The sequence below is a fragment of the Pseudophryne corroboree genome, chromosome 1 (assembly GCF_028390025.1).
Source record: "Pseudophryne corroboree isolate aPseCor3 chromosome 1, aPseCor3.hap2, whole genome shotgun sequence".
NCBI lineage: Eukaryota > Metazoa > Chordata > Amphibia > Anura > Myobatrachidae > Pseudophryne > Pseudophryne corroboree.
Window position 1 is genome coordinate 845,822,555 of NC_086444.1, and position 17,828 is coordinate 845,840,382.

Consider the following 17,828-nt stretch of genomic DNA (forward strand, 5'->3'; position numbering starts at 1 on the left):
GTTGGTTACACACTATACAGTGATTGGAATGGTATAGTTTGCATGCTCAGAACTATACAATGATTGGCTGGTACAGTGTGCACTAAAAGTGAAATGTTACTAAACCCTTCTACGATATAGAAATACAGGTATGGAGTGGTGCAACCAGGGCGCCCTCTTTCTGTGGTATTTATGTGAAGACCACAGCAATGGTCCCCTTTAACCAATTAAATGGTGAACACAGTTGAAATATGTTGGTATGAATTCCAATGAGTATCACATAAAAACGTAAAATTTAATACAATGAACATTCACATACATAGAAATAAAAGCATACCATAAAGGTAAGCTAGGAGCCGCAGGTGTTAAAGGAGGCAGGGTGGTCAAAAGCTACACCCTGCTATGGCTCCTAAGCTTACTGATGGATCGTGAACCCCTGGATTGATGTTGGTAAATATTCAAAATAGCAAGTAACAATTCAAATAGTGTTGGAAAGCATACCGGAGAGGTAGCTAAGGAGCCGCAGGTGTTATGATAAGCAGGGTGGTCCAGACTTCACCCTGCTCTGGCTCCCAAGCTAACCACAAGGTAGATGTCCAATAGATGAAAGGTTTGAGTTCCTAATGGATCTAGATACCCAACGCGTTTCGAGATATCCAATTTCTTCCTCAGGGCTTGATGGTGTTACATGTCTCCAGAGATGGCTTTTAAAGATGGTGGGAGGGTGGTTCCGGGTCGTAGGTCACTGAAGCCGGAAATGACCCCTTCTACGATATAGCATCATGAAACTTTATTTCAAGAGCACATGGTATAATGAGTCCTTATGACCAAGCCAGTATTGTGTGCCTTGGGTGGTGTAGGTTTTGAGCCATACTGCATGCGTACTGTATTAGTGCATACAATGGGACTAATTCAGTATAATAATCTGCAGTGTGTATGTATGTAAAAAACAGTTATAGAAATATCAAGTTGTAGGGGGGCAAGAAATGTGCTACTGGATCTTAAATGGCTACAGTTATGGTATTACATCAGAATATAAAAATAAAGTGATTAGGCAAGCTTTCCTACACTTCTTATTGTAATTATGCTAGCTGTGCACTGCATCTACTGTATGTGAATTTATATAATGTCATTAGTAGTCTTTAAATCAGATGTGGCTTTTTCAATATCTCCATCACATAGTCAGTTACCCATTCTAAAGTCTTCAGATTATTCTACTCAATGTCATTTGCAGCTCCCTTTTGCACCCTAGTCCTTCAGTATTCCAAAGTACCGTGTGCAAATTGCGTCATTTTTAATGCCCCTGGTTTGATATGGAATGTTTAGGTGATGCATTCCTGTATTCAAAATCAAGGTCTAAAACAGTTATTATTTACGCTTTGTGGGCTCACCTCTGATTTTTCATGAAGCGTCTCTCTTTCTAATAAGGAGGAAGTATTGAGTCTGTTGCTGGGTTGTATTTGTAATCCATATCAATTAGTCTTGGTATTTTTCTACCAGACTTTTGTATTTTCAGACATTTATTTATTTATTTTTATAAGTCTTGATTGGAAGTGTATTTATCCACATTCTCTTTATACCCAGTTGACAATTGCTTAGCTATAACATGATCATTTTTTTTCCTGTACTTGGGTTGGAGCATAAAGATGGTGCTGGCAGTCATCTGCCTCAGATTGTGGTCTATGAACATTTCTCTCCACAAAAGTGGAAGATTGTGGACATGGGCCAACCGTTCTCCCCCCAGTGTGTATACCATTTCTGGCCAAAGATGTTTCCTTTTTACACTCCTTAAAATGTCTATCATAGACTGTTCTTCATTCATGCGCATACACCAACATCCATAAAGAAATAACTGACACTGACACCAGGATATGTTTGCCAATAAAATTGTCAGCTTTTATTAACCAAATGGTATGGTGGCAAGGAGGGACGGCCTATTTAAATGTCCCTATTTATTCTACCCTTTTAACTGTGGCTGATAACAACACAAGAGGAGGCAAGGGCCCAACTTCAGCCCGGCCTCCATCGCATAACAAATGGGGGTTATTAAGGGCCCAATTTCAGCCCAGCCCCCATACATCCCAAGGGGAGGCTCTTAAGGGGCCCAATTTCAGCCCAGCCCCCCACTCATCACAAGGGGCCACCATGGGCCATTTGCCACCCCTTGTGTTCTTTCTCCTTATCGGGAATACCGTGGCCAACTCTCCACTCAAGGTATTCCCCAACTTCCACCCAAAGGTGCTCAGGTGTGTACAAACTCCACCGGAGACCGAAGCCCACCTGGTCCGATGGAACTCCGGCCCCGTAATGTATCAAACTCCACCACCTTCACATCTCCTGAGCACCTATAAAACTCTTTAAATTACAGCCACAATTTACGGCCGTCCCAACCCGCCAAGCCGACACCAATAATAAACTCCTCAAGGGCGGGTGGGTGGGTCAATTTTCACTGAGGAAAAAGGAGGGAGAACCTAATCAGTCCTCTCCTTATAAGGCCTAAGCCCCTCCCATCACCAGACTCCTCAGTCACCTCATAGGCCCATCGTTACCATGGATACTACCACTTCTCCAGCTGCTTCATTCAGCCTGCTATTCAGAATTTTATGTCACTACAGCCATATAAAATGTCCTCCGTTCTCTTAAAATGTCTATCATAGACTGTTCTTCATTCATGCGCATACACCAACATCCATAAAGAAATAACTGACACTGACACCAGGATATGTTTGCCAATAAAATTGTCAGCTTTTATTAACCAAATGGTATGGTGGCAAGGAGGGACGGCCTATTTAAATGTCCCTATTTATTCTACCCTTTTAACTGTGGCTGATAACAACACAAGAGGAGGCAAGGGCCCAACTTCAGCCCGGCCTCCATCGCATAACAAATGGGGGTTATTAAGGGCCCAATTTCAGCCCAGCCCCCATACATCCCAAGGGGAGGCTCTTAAGGGGCCCAATTTCAGCCCAGCCCCCCACTCATCACAAGGGGCCACCATGGGCCATTTGCCACCCCTTGTGTTCTTTCTCCTTATCGGGAATACCGTGGCCAACTCTCCACTCAAGGTATTCCCCAACTTCCACCCAAAGGTGCTCAGGTGTGTACAAACTCCACCGGAGACCGAAGCCCACCTGGTCCGATGGAACTCCGGCCCCGTAATGTATCAAACTCCACCACCTTCACATCTCCTGAGCACCTATAAAACTCTTTAAATTACAGCCACAATTTACGGCCGTCCCAACCCGCCACAGTTTCAACGAAACCCCGCCACCATACCTCTACCTTACAAACTAACCCTAACTACTCCTAAAACCCTTCAACCTATCAATAAAACTCCTGAGAAAAAATTGCTAACCACAAATCACCCATAAAAATTTCAATACCCCTCAAATTCAGATGGACACCATCGGCCATATAAAGATGAGGAGCAGAAACTGAAATTGAGGGATGTGGGACCACAAACCCCCAATTTTCGCTAACAGCTCTGCCAACCACAGAATTGATCCGGCGCCGGATCAACTCAATGGCAGCGGGTCTGTCTGCACCCCTCCACACTAAACGAGGGATTATCTCCGACCAACCTACACTCAAAAAACACAACCTGTTCTGTAGACTAACTACATCCCTAACTATGGTTTTCCGAAGATCTAAACCAGACCTCCTGGTCAGATCATTTCCAGCAACATGGAACACCACCCTCAGGGGGTATCCCGACCTCTCCACTTGCTGCCAAAAAAGCGGGATGACTTGCTCCCACCGAAGTCCCCTCACTCCAATCCATCTGACCAGATTAGCTTCCGGGGACTGAAGGCACTCAACACCAGACCTTTCACCATAATAAATGTATGAGTGCCCCATGATCCAAATCGGACACTCATCCAAGCGCAAATCTGAAAATACAAAAGCATTCACAAAACTTATTGAACAAAAAACCCCTAAAACAAAAATCTTGCAACAACATTACCCCAAAAACATCCTTTTAAAATCTTGCTAAAATGGTTTAACATTTATTTATTACATATTTTAATTTGGCCTCTAATGTGATAATTTTTGAAGAGAATTGTTCTCCTTTTACAAAAGGAGTTAGATAAGGGGGGGGGGGGATCAGACTTGACGAGAGGCGAAAAACACACCTGCCAGGCGGGTTTGAACCCCCAGGCTTAAGGCACCTGACAGGATAAAAAATTCCTCAAGACCCCCAAATATGGCGAGTGGCTGAAACCTCAAGTCTGATTTTTTTTTTTTTTTTTAAAAACAGGTCAAAACCTGATATATTTCCGAAATACATCAGACTTCCACCTTCCCAAGGCTCTAATTTGCCCGCTCGAACAGCCTTCCGCAGCTGCTGTTGTCGCCGCACCTATTCGAAACGAATGGGTACCATATCTCGATACCGGCAAACCCATCGTGCAAATACAACGTTCCATCACCCATCTAAATTGAAATTGAGTCACCGGCATACCATCCAAATGCTGCAACCCTGGACCTGGCACATCAGACCTTGTCTTCAAATAAATCCTCGCCAAAGACACAGGACAAATCTCTATGTCATCAACACAATTCAAAACAACCCAACAACCTTTGCCCAATTGGTCCGTTTTGGAACGTTGTACTTTGCACCATAAGCCTCCCTCTTCCAATGACACGTGTTCACGAAGCATAGGTGACCTTGCTGATTTCGAAGCAGCCACCAGTTCACTGACTCTAAAGGCCCCAAAAAAGGCCATGGCGAAACACAATGTAAATAAAAGTGTTTCGTAATCAGATGCACAGACATCCTGCAACACGACCGCCATGCGCCGCAATATTGAAATAGTTATTGGTCTACGTGCATCTTGTACAGGGGGCATAACTCGAGCCCAACCTTTAATAATCTTTGCTAGAAAGAAAGATTTAGTAAAATCATGCCGGCCATAAAGTCTCAAGAAATAAGAAAGAGCAGACAGTAAACGTGTTACGAACCCTCTTGGTCTGCCTGCTCTAAAACATTCCCACACATAATCCAATAACATTGCGTAATCGGTCTTACCTTGATCTTGATGCAGGCGCACATATCTTTCCCACTCTCCCATGGCATTTTTGTACCCTCGAAGAGTGGAGGGAGCCAGGGCTCGAAAAGCTAAGCCCTCCAATCCGGGCGTATAACCTGCCAGGCATAAGACGGGCAAGGGTCACCAGATACCTTCGCATCCGGAGCTAGCACCCTAAACCTGTGACACTAGAACGCGATAGCGCATCTGCCACTCCGTTTCCAATGCCCGGAACCTGCTTAGCGCAAGTTACTAATGAGACCCCTTTCCACCCAAAATTTTTTGCCATGGGGCAGAGAACAACCTACCTAAAACATGCTACTGGAAATGATGAATGCTAAATTAGCTGGAATTTACCTGGAATCTTTTTAAGAACAACCCCAACTGTGAAAAAATTAAATAAGGCAATGGAGGGCAGCTAAAAAGACCTACCATCCTACCCAATGCAACTTCTTTATAATTTTTTTTTTTTAAACTGTTAACTGCAAGCCACACGTAAATTGTAAACCTGTTAACTTAACTGGAGCAAGTGCCCTACTTGGACACTGCCGCAGCTGGGATTCGTTGATCCTGCTTTTGCCCACTACCTCTTCCACTAACTGTTTGCTGGCAGTTTTTTATGGGATGTGTTCCTTCACAGCGGATACAAGCATGACGAAAACGACACTTGAACCCTAGGGTACATTGACTATTATTGAAGGCATAGCACTTGCCTGCCCTATTCTTACCCAACAACCATTTATTGCTGGAATTACCTTGTTTGTCCACCAGACCCTCTAAACCACTCTTAAGAGGCTGGGTAACATCTACAAAGATCTCCACATCTTTTTTACCAAAATCCACAATCTCCTTCCCATTTTGTTTTCTCCGAAACTCCTCATCATAGGACCTCCAAGCTGTCCCGCGCCCGGATCTGGCCAATTCGTGTAGCAAATACATATATTTAATTATGTTCATGTGCTCCTGAGGCCTGGATTCCAAATAACAGGCTGCAAAGATAAGCATGCCCTTCTGCCAGTTAGAGTAAGACTTATAAGCCTCCTCACCTATACCTGATTTCTTTTTCGCCTCTTCTAATGCTTTTCTCCCTTTGCTGGTTAAAGCAAATATATTAACGAATTTTCCTTGTCTAATACGCTCCCTAATTCTAGGTCGAACTCCTCTCAATACTGCAGTATTAGCGCATTGCAAAGAATCCTCAGGACCCTCCTCCGAGGACATGCTGGAGCTACTATGTCTACGCTTCCTTTTATTTTTTCCATTGCAACCCCTGCATCTGCTATCACATGAACCCGGGGACTCAGAGGAAGAAGTAGATGAGTCCCTGTGCCCTCTGCGCCTATGCTTACGCTTTTTTGACGCTTTTTTACCACATACTTTATCTGTGACTGCGCCCCTGTTACCTGACCCCACCGCTGAATCATTCTGGCGCGCTGCCGGGTGCACCATCGACTCACCATAACGACCACCCTCGTCCAGGGCAGACTCTACCACCGCAGCTGATTCCCCAGAATCGTCCTGCACCTCAGGGGCTGCAAGGGACTCCTCTGTAGAAAAGCAAGGAGAAACATCTACCAAAAATTCATTAACATTCCTATTGCCCCTATTACCTCCACCCGATCTGGCCTGTAAAACAGCCGCCCCTGATTCATCAACGCCATCCCTCTGCAAATCAGCAGAATTCTGCCCCCACAAAAAATTCCTTTCAGCGTTATTGGCATTCAGCACCGGGACCAGCGCTGATATGACCGAGGTGCATATAGACGCTACCTCAGACGAATTGAATCCCGCTCCATTACCTCCAAAGCATACCGCATCAGCATCAGCTCTCCCCGGTACTGTGCCCCTCATACCACGTAGCTCCCCAGTTCCTCTTTTACTCCTAATATTACACGTGGCGGGCCTTACAAGCTGTCTTCCAGCATTACTAATACCCAATGTGCTCGCGCCCTGTCCCGCTACAATCGTGTCAGCGCTGTTGTTTATATTACTAACCGAACCCATTGTAATACCACTGTTGGGTGCCCCCTCTCCTTGCACCGACTCTTGTAATCTTGTACATCTCCCAATGTGCTCACCTCTAGTAAGAATCGAACTTCTTCGACCACCTCTGGCAGCCACGGACCCCCGCGGGCCCACGGGGCGACCGCGGCGTACCTCCGGCACATGAACTCCTGAGGTAACACCTCGGGATGTTAAAATTCTCCTTAACACCCCGCTCTGCGACTCCGCCATAGCCCCCACACTTCGCGACATGTTATTCACGGAAACCGGTTCCTTTGAGAAGTTTCTAGAATTGTCACTCACAACAGCAGCTCGTGTCACCAACGCTCTACTGACCCGGCCTCTGCGTGACGCACCTTCGCCCGCCAAAATTCTCTCAGGCTGTCGAGCCCGACCCCTGGTGGCAGGATTACGAACATTATTCCCAGCCTGACTTCTTGTCTGTAATGACCGCTGCTGTCCACTACCTGACACTAAGCCAGCCGCATCCCTTACCCCACTGTCGATAAAACGAACAGGGGGCCGCACAGCACGACTGGGCCTCGGCATGTTAAAAGATAGGAAAGATAAATAAGAGAAAGTTCAAGAATAAAAGGAGGATGAAAAGCTTAAAGATTAGTAAAGATGGAAAGGAAATGAGAAGAAAAACACCACAAAATCACAAATAATACACAGTTAGTACAAAACCAATGCAGAGCACTTCACTGTTCAATTTTCACTGAGGAAAAAGGAGGGAGAACCTAATCAGTCCTCTCCTTATAAGGCCTAAGCCCCTCCCATCACCAGACTCCTCAGTCACCTCATAGGCCCATCGTTACCATGGATACTACCACTTCTCCAGCTGCTTCATTCAGCCTGCTATTCAGAATTTTATGTCACTACAGCCATATAAAATGTCCTCCGTTCTCTTTCCCTGGAGAGGACCAGAAGACTTAATTCCTAAAGATAAAAGTTCTGCATGTAAAACATTGCTAGGTTTATGGCACCAACAGGCACGTGTTTTCAAGCAATCTTAATCTTTATTAAATTACTGGGACTCTCACTTATATTGTTACTTTAACATTACGTAGAAATGCAGCATACTTTTATATAATACATCTTTTAAAACAATTATGTAACAATATAATTATATCAGGCGCTCTAAAATGGTATATAGAAAATATTGGTCACTCAAATTAAGATTGTAGCTCCCATAGGGTACTCTGGGATATCATAAATATGTACAGATATAAAAAAAATATGTATAGCGAGCGCTTATAGATTTTAAAAACTATTTTTAATGGTACACTTTGTTAAAAGTAGTCAATTACACCAAAATAATAAATCCATCCGCACTGTGTTCTTAAGTATAGTTACCACGTATGGAAGACCCAATATGATTGGCATCTAGTTTTTGGCATCTAGTTCATAGATAGTCCATATTTCCTCCACAAGGATGGTGCGTCTTATTACATTAAGTGAAGTGGTATGAAATACTGTCGGGTGTAGTAGGAGTAAAGAATTTACAGGACCAATATGGTTACTGTCCGCATGGAGCAAATGTTTGTGCTACAGTCTCCCCCTCCGTCTCATGCATGTTCAGTCCTGCCGTATCTTTTTTTGCTGAAGGACAGCGCTGTTTCTGTTGTGGGAGTGGGTGGTCCCCAGTGGAAGTTTCCAGTGCTTACACCTCCAACCTCAAATAGCCACAGAGCGTTATAAAATTCCCTTTACGCGTTTCTCCATTGTGTAGTAACGGTTTCCGCGGAAGGTGATATTGGTGAAACTTGGAACAAAATGTAAATGTTAATGTGACTAGTGGTTGTGGTTCATCAATTAAATCAGTAGCACCAATAAACATGGAAGTATGCAGGATTTGCTCATATTAAGATTTTATGCAATTCAGTATAAGATGACCACATACTGTAATAAAAAAAGAAAACATTGGTGTATACAATGTTATATGCATATTTTACACAGTTTACATAATTTTACATTTATGAAACTAAACATATCCATTGATACAATGATTTTTTTGATTTTTTTTAGTAATTTAGCAGCTTTTTAAGAATGCTTGTCAAAGTAGCTGTTGAAGGTTTTACTCCACTGCATGCTGAAATTATTGTATGCTGTGTCAAAAAATTCAGGATTGTCTGTATTTAGTAATTGTGCAACATGATCCTCTAAAACCTTATGGTAATCTTCCCCACCACGCTTTCTTATCCAGACCCAACATCTAAAAATATGCTTAGTGCAAAAGATGTGTGGTACTGTACATTAGAAAAGTATGTCTGCAGAGGCTTCACAATACCTCACTACATGTCTGTCCCGATGGTAACTCGTGTGATCTTATGCCCATCCAAACACTTCATAAGTTTACATAAAAAGTCTTGATGGTAAAATACTGTATGATTTTCATAGGTGTGCGCAGGGGGCACCCCCTAATGTCTGGCACCCCGATCTTACATGCCTGAAGCAGCAATCGCCGAGCAGGCTGATTACTGTCCCCTCTGCGCTGCACCCTGTCAGGACTGCATTACCGATCGGAAGCCTGGGTGCCACTGACATCGGCTTTCAAATTCCCAGCTCCACCTCCATGTACAAAAACAGTGTGATGTGACGTTATTACGTCATGCTGCTCGCATGCCCACCCGTCACACCCGCCACATGCCCACCTCTCTCCTTTTATGCTATGCCAACGCCAGCCACTGATAAGGAGCAGCATGCAGCCAGCGTTCCTCTTAGGAAGACAAATTCAATACTGGCAGGCAGTCGGCAGCAATATTGACACGTCACTTGTTTTTCCAGCAGCGGCAATACTAGTCTGCGACTGTCAGTGTCAGTGAGTGACTGACTTGTAAGTAAGCTGCTGCAGCTTGCAGGAGAAAGAGAGGGGGAGCCAGACCAGGCTGAGGAGGAGCACTGTAATTGCAGTGAGTGCCATCAGGGGTGTTTGTTTGGTGCACAACGCAACATCTGACAATGTAACTGCTTTATTAGGATTGATACAAAGGTGGATATTTTATATGCGTTGACCATCAATAGATGGTGCAAGACACGCCCAAAGGTGGTGCTAGACACATCCCTCCGACGGTGCACCCCCTAACAAAATGTGCTGCGCACGCCAGTGATGATTTTATGGAGATGAAAAGCCACTGGAAATATTGGATCATTGCTTGATTTAATATTACTCATAACATAAATAAAAATCACCAACATTAAAAGTGGGGTGGTCTTCAGGTTGCCGGCGACCGGGCTCCCTGCGCCGGCATACCGACATCTTTTCTCCCTCTTGGGGGTCCACGACTCCCCTGGAGGGAGAATAGATAGCTACGCGCGCCACTGTCCCTGCAAGTGGCTCATTTGCGCTCGCCCTGCTGTCGGTATGCTGGCGGTCGGGATTCCGGCGCCGGGAACCCGACCGCCGGCATACCATACTACACCCTTAAAAGTGGTATCATAGGAGAGGCGCTGTGGTAATGTTATCTGTGTTTGATGTACAGATAAGTTCCTGTGACTATTTATATCTGGATGCCCAATTGAAACTACAATATCTTGAGTGGTATGTAGTCCTTAAGTAGTGCTGATAGCTCCACTACAAATAAAAAACAATCATTGTAGATGCGTTTTTTCTTCTGCCTCTCAGAAGAGTAATTTTGTACCTGTTTTAGGGTCCTTGGAAGATCCACAGCACGTGTTGGTCAGTGCCAATAATTGAGGGAGTGTTTTAGTGACCTTTGTAGATTTTCATTGGTCCTTTCTTTAACTTTCTTAAGCAGACTATCTTATTTCTTTAATATCACCTTTCATTGTGCCATTAAAAGGCTTATTGGTATTTTTACGATTTCTATGGCATAAAGGATGGTACAGTGTTTTAACTCTAAAGTAATGTACAATGTAAATCTGTTAAGTCACCCATATGCGTTTTGATTTTCAACACCACTTAAACCATACTAATAAATAAAGACACGGATCACTATAGATTTGAAAAAATTGAGGTCACAACCAAATTTATTAAATCAAATTATAATTGTAAATATTAATCACGGTGGCAAAAGATGCAGTGCAACCTCGACCACGGCCCCTGAATAATGTTTGAATTACTAAATTAGTGCAGTTTCTGCCCCTTGCGCAATCCATCTTGGGTAGAACCATCTCCCCTTAACTAGCACAGTGATGGTCTAAGATGGTGACCTGGTCCTCCCCTAAGGTAGTGACCAACTCGCCTTTCTTAAAGGGTAATTGCTAGCCAAGCTCTGCTAAATTGAACTGCCGAGGAGCACTGCTTTCCGCCACAAACGGAGTCAACAGACTACATACTGCCACCATACCTCAATGCTTCAAACCTCCGTCAGACAGTTCAACCCAAAGCAAATCGAATAAACCTTTCCAACGCAACCCCCTCAAACCAATCCAACGTACATCTAAAGGAAATGATTTAGCTGCAGTGTGTCTACATGTCCAATAAACATGAGAATGACCCACAATCCACACCCGACTTCACCATGTCAAAAAATGTGTATGAAAACCAAAAATGTATACAAACATTAATAACTTGTAATGGTTACTTAACTAGCAGGGTAAGGGAAGCTGAGTTGTTTGAGTGACCCAGATGAAGGTGAACAACACCAAACCTCAAAATTTTACAAGGGAAAAGGTGAAAAGAACACCAATACCCCTAGTGGCGGGTAGCTGAAGGCCCTGGGGTTACCAAACAACCAACTCGCAGGAAGCATCTAATTCTGCAATTTATCATTCTGGATATAACTTTTATAAGCTGGTGACTTCCAACGGCCTAATTTTTTATTTGCCTCAATGGAAGAACCAGACGCTGCTGCGCATGTCGCTGGATCTAGCGCATCATTCACTTACCCCACATGTGGGTAAGATAGGTGCTGAATAAGCCTGAACTTCCCAGGCTCCTTTTTTGGAATGACCCCAAGCGGTGAAACACAAAAATCATCTAAAGGTGGGGATACAAAAGTACTGCACATATGACCCAACTTGATTTCCGCTTCATTTTTACTCTTAACAACTTCTGGAAAATCTCTAGCAGATTTAAGATTCCTCTTATCTGAGACTAACACTGTCCTAACGATCTTTAAAACCATGCAACAAAAAGGCTGCCTCCTCCCTAAGAGGATAGCGCCCTAACCAACGCTCAAAAAAAGCCTTATTCACTGGAGACTCTGCCTTGCCTAGGAGCAGTTAGCTTCTCTCCTCTACCTGCTATCTGATGATTACAATCCTTTGCCGGGTGACCTCCCCCACAAAGCATACAGACATGTCTGTAGCTGCATACTGTTTCTCTACTACACTGCGCATTGTTCAATGCGGAACATTTTCATCTCCCTGCAGTAATAAACCCTGGTCATGCCAGAAAGGGCTGTTTCCGCCCACCAACCAACTCTGCAGAATGCTGAGTGTCTTGTGTAACTTCAAGCCACTCTTCTACATCCTTGAAACCCAAGCTCAAAACTTTCTGCCCGTCCTGCTTTTTTCGAAATAATTATCATATTGACACCAAACAATATGCCTAGCCGTCAAATGCATATTATGCACTAAATGCAGATACTTCAAAACATTTAAAAACTCAGATGGATGGCCGTGTTTCAATATGGCAGGCTGCGAATACATACATTCCTGACAGCCAGTTTGCGCAGCTACGCCTGGCCCCCCTGCCTTTGCTGTATCCAAGGCCTTCTTAGCGTCATATGTGATCTCAAACTTATCCACAAAGCGACCTTTCTTAATCCTATCCAGTGCTCGAAGTGGAAAATATGAAGTGGGGGTATGGAAAATTTCCGTGAAACAGGTGTGGCCAATGAAAAGGGAAGTGTCCGTAAGCCACACCCTTTCATATGTAGGGGGCGTGTCCAGCACTGACCGAGATGCTGGTCTGCCTCAAAGCTCTGCAGTGTGAAATAATGCCATGTACAGTAAGTGTAAAGCTGGGCATACACTATAACCGGTCATCATTCCTACAAATTGGTTAAATTAATTATTTAAACCTTGTTTGCCTGAATGACTGCTTGTCCATTTTCCAATGTTTGGGAGCAAATGGTACATTATAAAGAATATCTGTTAATGGATGATAGTAAGTGACAGCCAGCCAGATCTGGCAGATAATACCCCAGATAATTGTACAGTGCATGGCCAGCTCAAGTTTTCTGTACCTTTGAATTTCCATGAACTGTACCTTCTTAAAGTAAATAAAGTATTACCCAAATTTTGCCATATCTCTGTTATGATTTGTGTGTTAACTGGAGTTATATGAGATCACAAAATCACAATCCACATGTTTTTAAAATGTTTTATTTTTGAAATACAAAAGGTGTCAGCAATAATGCCTGAAAGACAAAAATAAAGCTATAAAGACACCAAAAATGACAGAGTACAGAAATATAATTTGTTATGCTATTGCTAGCAATTCTCTTGTCTGTGACATGAAAAGAGGGTAGGAGAGAGAAAACTAGCAAATATCAAGCTCTTAAAATATTAGGGACATAGCCAGCCCATGCTAAAATGGAGTTTTCAATAAGCTACATTTTCTAAAATGTCTCTTAACCAATGATATGGCACTCCAAGAATTACACAGGTGCACCAAAGTAACCTTAAAAACGCTTCTCAAACAGTAAACATTAGTAAAAATTACATAGCATCAGCTAACCATTTTGAAATGGAGGGTTTGTATAAGGACAGGCATGTTCATGTACTACCCATGAAAGTAAAAGTTACAAAGAAGCAGGTCGTGTCACTTAGGTGATCTACCACCTATGTAATTGCACCTAGAAAGACTAAAAATAAATAATCTGTGCTCTGCTATAACTAGTCCTCATTCCATTAAACATACACAACAATCTATGGGGTAAATGTGGGATTAGTAAGCAAAGTTCAGTTAAACAAAGTTTGTATTTGCTTTCCAAATTCCATTAGGGTGAATAATGAGCACTGTACATTAGTGATTCTCTCAACCCACAACGTAGCTTCAAATTTTCAAGGGGATGATCTTATTAAAGCTAATAAAAGTAAAACAGTGGGAAGTTGTTGAGGGAGTTAGAGACAGCAGCCTCGTGAAGATACATAGGCATAGAAGTAACAAGCTCTGTGCTGAAAATAGGGGCTGTAATGCTAATCTCAGAGTTGCTCAGTAACTGAGCTGGATTTGCCATACAGGCGGTACGTTCATCCATAGGGACTGGATCAAGCTCTAAAAGAGGCACTATGCTGTTAAAGCTATCAGCTACATAAAGTAGGGTATCAGCCGGGTATCACCTGTTGAGCAGCAATTACTTTAAGATCATACACAGAGTACATGATCTGCACCCCTGATGAGCCAGGAAGGACGGGTGGTGTGGGAAGAGAACCTCTCCAATTGAGACTTCCCGTATTTGGATTATCTTTCAAGATATGTTGTACCTTATATAGCACTACAGGCCAGGGGAGAAAACAGGTACAAGCAGCAAAATGGAATCAGAATCTGTATGGTATTGTATTCCTGTGTCTATACTTCCCTCAAATACTGAAAGACTAAAACGCAGGTTTACAGCTTGAAATAAAAAGAAATTACTATACAAGTAATGCACTCTAACATCAGTCGAATACAATGGGAAACAAATCTATAATAGAATAGCAGTAGTTTGGCAATTCTGGAGGAATCCCAATGGAAAAGGTGAGATTCTGTGCAGAACTGATCTGAAAATATGATCACATATTTTAGTACAGTATGTCTAAACATTGCATATGGAATCTTCCATAAAAATGGAGTATCATTACACCATTGGCCGTGCTCCCAAGAGTTGCACAAAGTTACAATTATGCAAGGAGAAACCAACAGGGCTAGCAGACTCAACACCACACAACAGCAAATTCAACTTAAGTATGTTTTCTTTCTTCTCAGATGATGATCCATATTCATTGTGCCCTTAGCCACCTGTTCAAGTAACACAGGAGGGGAGCAGTAACAGAAGGGGGATCATCTGAGTTTGACAATCTGCCAACTTTTTACACTGAAGTCGCCTCAAGTCTCTAAGACGCATACCTATATAGGCATATAAATTTACATGTACACACCTTGAGTCTCTGAAGCATGGCAGGTCATTTATCAGCTTTATAGATAAATACCATACACATTCAGATTGTCCATGATAGGACTCTAGTTGTGATCAGTTAGCGGAAATTTAGAACACACTATGCTATTGTTGAATGAGAAACTACATCTGCAAACTTAAATTAACTACATTAGGTACAGATAAATCCACTGCTACAAGTGCCACAGGGGCAGTTGAGGGCGCTTGCAGAAGCGGTGGAGCAATAATGGACTGCAGTGGGAGGCCTGACCGGCGGCGGGGCCTGAGGCAAAGGAGATTGACCTGTTTGCTGAGCGCCATGCAACTGACACAAAATGGGGTGCACAAACTGAGGGTTAAGCAAATCTTGAGGTACTGGGAAATGACTGAACTGAGGGTACAAAGATGCCCTGGTGCTTGGGACAATTGGGGGTTAACCCATTGCTGCTGCACACTGGACATAGGTGCCTTTATTGCATGCGTAGAGTATGGCAACCAAGTGACCGCTGACTGCGGCACCTGAAATATTCCATGACCCCTAAAAATTGCCAGGGGGAAGTATCCCCAGGTACAATCAGCCTGGGAAGCGTGCTACTAACAGGTGGCACTCTCACTTATTGCGTGCCTGGCCTGCTCCCCACCACACGCGGTCGGGACATAACACTACCCCCCATTTGACTCCCAGCAGGAGTTTGCAAGTTATTATAATTTATTAATGATGCTGTGCTGGTAATTCTTTACCAGCCTGACTTAACATGGCGCCCGTGACTCCATGGGCGGGGCTTACTGCCGCTGGAGCCAGACCTTCGCCTGTGGCGCTGGAGAGCCATGCTTAGATGCCGAAGTGGAACAGAGTCGGCAGGGGAGGTGAGAGCATTAGCCGCAGCTGCAGATCCTGCAGCGGAAGGGGGGCAGGCATGCAGCATACCTGCGGGCTCCTCTCACTGAGGGAGAAGCTGCAGCAGCTGAGAGTGTCTTTGCTGCTTCCACCAAACGGCGGGCAGGGGGAGCATTTCGGCGGGAACAGGTCATGACAGGGAGGGAAAATAAAATAAAGGGACAGACTAAGGCTGGGAAGAAATGAATGCAGGAAATAAACCAAGGAGCAGATGAGGATGAAAAGTAATATAAAATGATAGGAGCAGTAACAGAAAAAGGGTTTAGTTAGAAAGCTAGGAAACTCTGAAACTCTAATATATAAACTATTATTGCAATATGATACAGATAACCTCACCAGTCCTGGAATCCCAATATGGCAAGAAGCAGATGAAATCCTCTGCCAGCCTAATATAACTTAATCAAACCTGTCTACACAAAGGCCCTCATTCCGAGTTGTTCGCTCGCAAGCTGCTTTTAGCAGCATTGCACACGCTAAGCCGCCGCCTACTGGGAGTGAATCTTAGCTTATCAAAATTGCGAACGAAAGATTCGCAATATTGCGAAAAGACTTCTCTGTGCAGTTTCTGAGTAGCTCGAGACTTACTCTTCCAGTGCGATCAGTTCAGTGCTTGTCGTTCCTGGTTTGACGTCACAAACACACCAGCGTTCGCCCAGACACTCCTCCATTTCTCCAGCCACTCCCGCGTTTTTCCCAGAAACGGTAGCGTTTTTTTCACACACTCCCATAAAACGGCCAGTTTCCGCCCAGAAACACCCACTTCCTGTCAATCACACTACGATCTCCAGAACGAAGAAAAAACCTTGTAATGCCGTGAGTAAAATACCAAATTTACTTGGCGCAGTCGCAGTGCGAACATTGCGCATGCGCAATTAGCGGAAAATCGCTGCAAAGAAAATTACCGAGCGAACAACTCGGAATGACCACCAAAGGGCCTAATTCTGAGTTGATCGCAGCAGCAATTTTGTTAGCAGTTGGGTAAAACCATGTGCACTGCAGGAGGGGCAGATATAACATGTGCAGAGAGAGTTAGATTTGGGTGGGGTGTGTTCAATCTGCAATCTAAAATGCAGTGTAAAAATAAAGCAGCCAGTATTTACCCTGCGCAGAAACAAAATAACCCACCCAAATCTTACTCTATGCACATGTTATTTCTCTAACGTCCTAAGTGGATGCTGGGGACTCCGTAAGGACCATGGGGAATAGCGGCTCCGCAGGAGACTGGGCACATCTAAAGAAAGCTTTAGGACTAACTGGTGTGCACTGGCTCCTCCCCCTATGACCCTCCTCCAAGCCTCAGTTAGATTTCTGTGCCCGACGAGAAGGGTGCACACTAGGGGCTCTCCTGAGCTTCTTAGTGAAAGTTTTAGTTTAGGTTTGTTATTTTCAGTGAGACCTGCTGGCAACAGGCTCACTGCATCGAGGGACTAAGGGGAGAAGAAGCGAACTCACCTGAGTGCAGAGTGGATTGGGCTTCTTGGCTACTGGACATTAGCTCCAGAGGGACGATCACAGGCCCAGCCTGGATGGGTCCCGGAGCCGCGCCGCCAGCCCCCTTACAGAGCCAGAAGAGCGAAGAGGTCCGGAAAAATCGGCGGCAGAAGACGTTCCTGTCTTTAATAAGGTAGCGCACAGCACTGCAGCTGTGCGCCATTGCTCTCAGCACACTTCATACTCCGGTCACTGAGGGTGCAGGGCGCTGGGGGGGGCGCCCTGAGACGCAATAAAACAGGATAAAAATACCTTACATGGCAAAAAATGCATCACATATAGCTCCTGGGCTATATGGATGCATTTAACCCCTGCCAAAATATACAGAAAAACGGGTGATAAGGCCGCCGAAAATGGGGCGGAGCCTATCTCCTCAGC

The 17,828-nt window shown here is 44.1% G+C and overlaps 1 protein-coding gene across 1 annotated transcript; it reads right to left on the minus strand.

Annotated features, from left to right (window-relative positions):
• Window positions 1–3,056: 3,056 nt before the first annotated feature.
• LOC134912640 (uncharacterized) lies at window positions 3,057–7,914 on the minus strand. The gene is made up of 2 exons (XM_063919927.1): window positions 6,467–7,914; window positions 3,057–5,125 (listed from the first exon to the last, which is right to left on the minus strand). The coding sequence occupies exons 1-2, from the start codon at window positions 7,560–7,562 to the stop codon at window positions 4,239–4,241; spliced, it is 1,983 nt and encodes a 660-aa protein (XP_063775997.1). The 5' UTR covers window positions 7,563–7,914; the 3' UTR covers window positions 3,057–4,238.
• Between the last annotated feature and the right edge of the window lie 9,914 nt (window positions 7,915–17,828).

Coding starts and splice junctions, on each gene's coding strand:
- LOC134912640 (XM_063919927.1), bottom strand. CDS start 7,562: ATGCCGAGGCCCAGTCGTGCTGTGCGGCCCCCTGTTCGTTTTATCGAC. Junction 5,126..6,466: donor GGACGAGGGTGGTCGTTATG/GTGAGTCGATGG, acceptor TATGCCTGGCAG/GTTATACGCCCGGATTGGAG.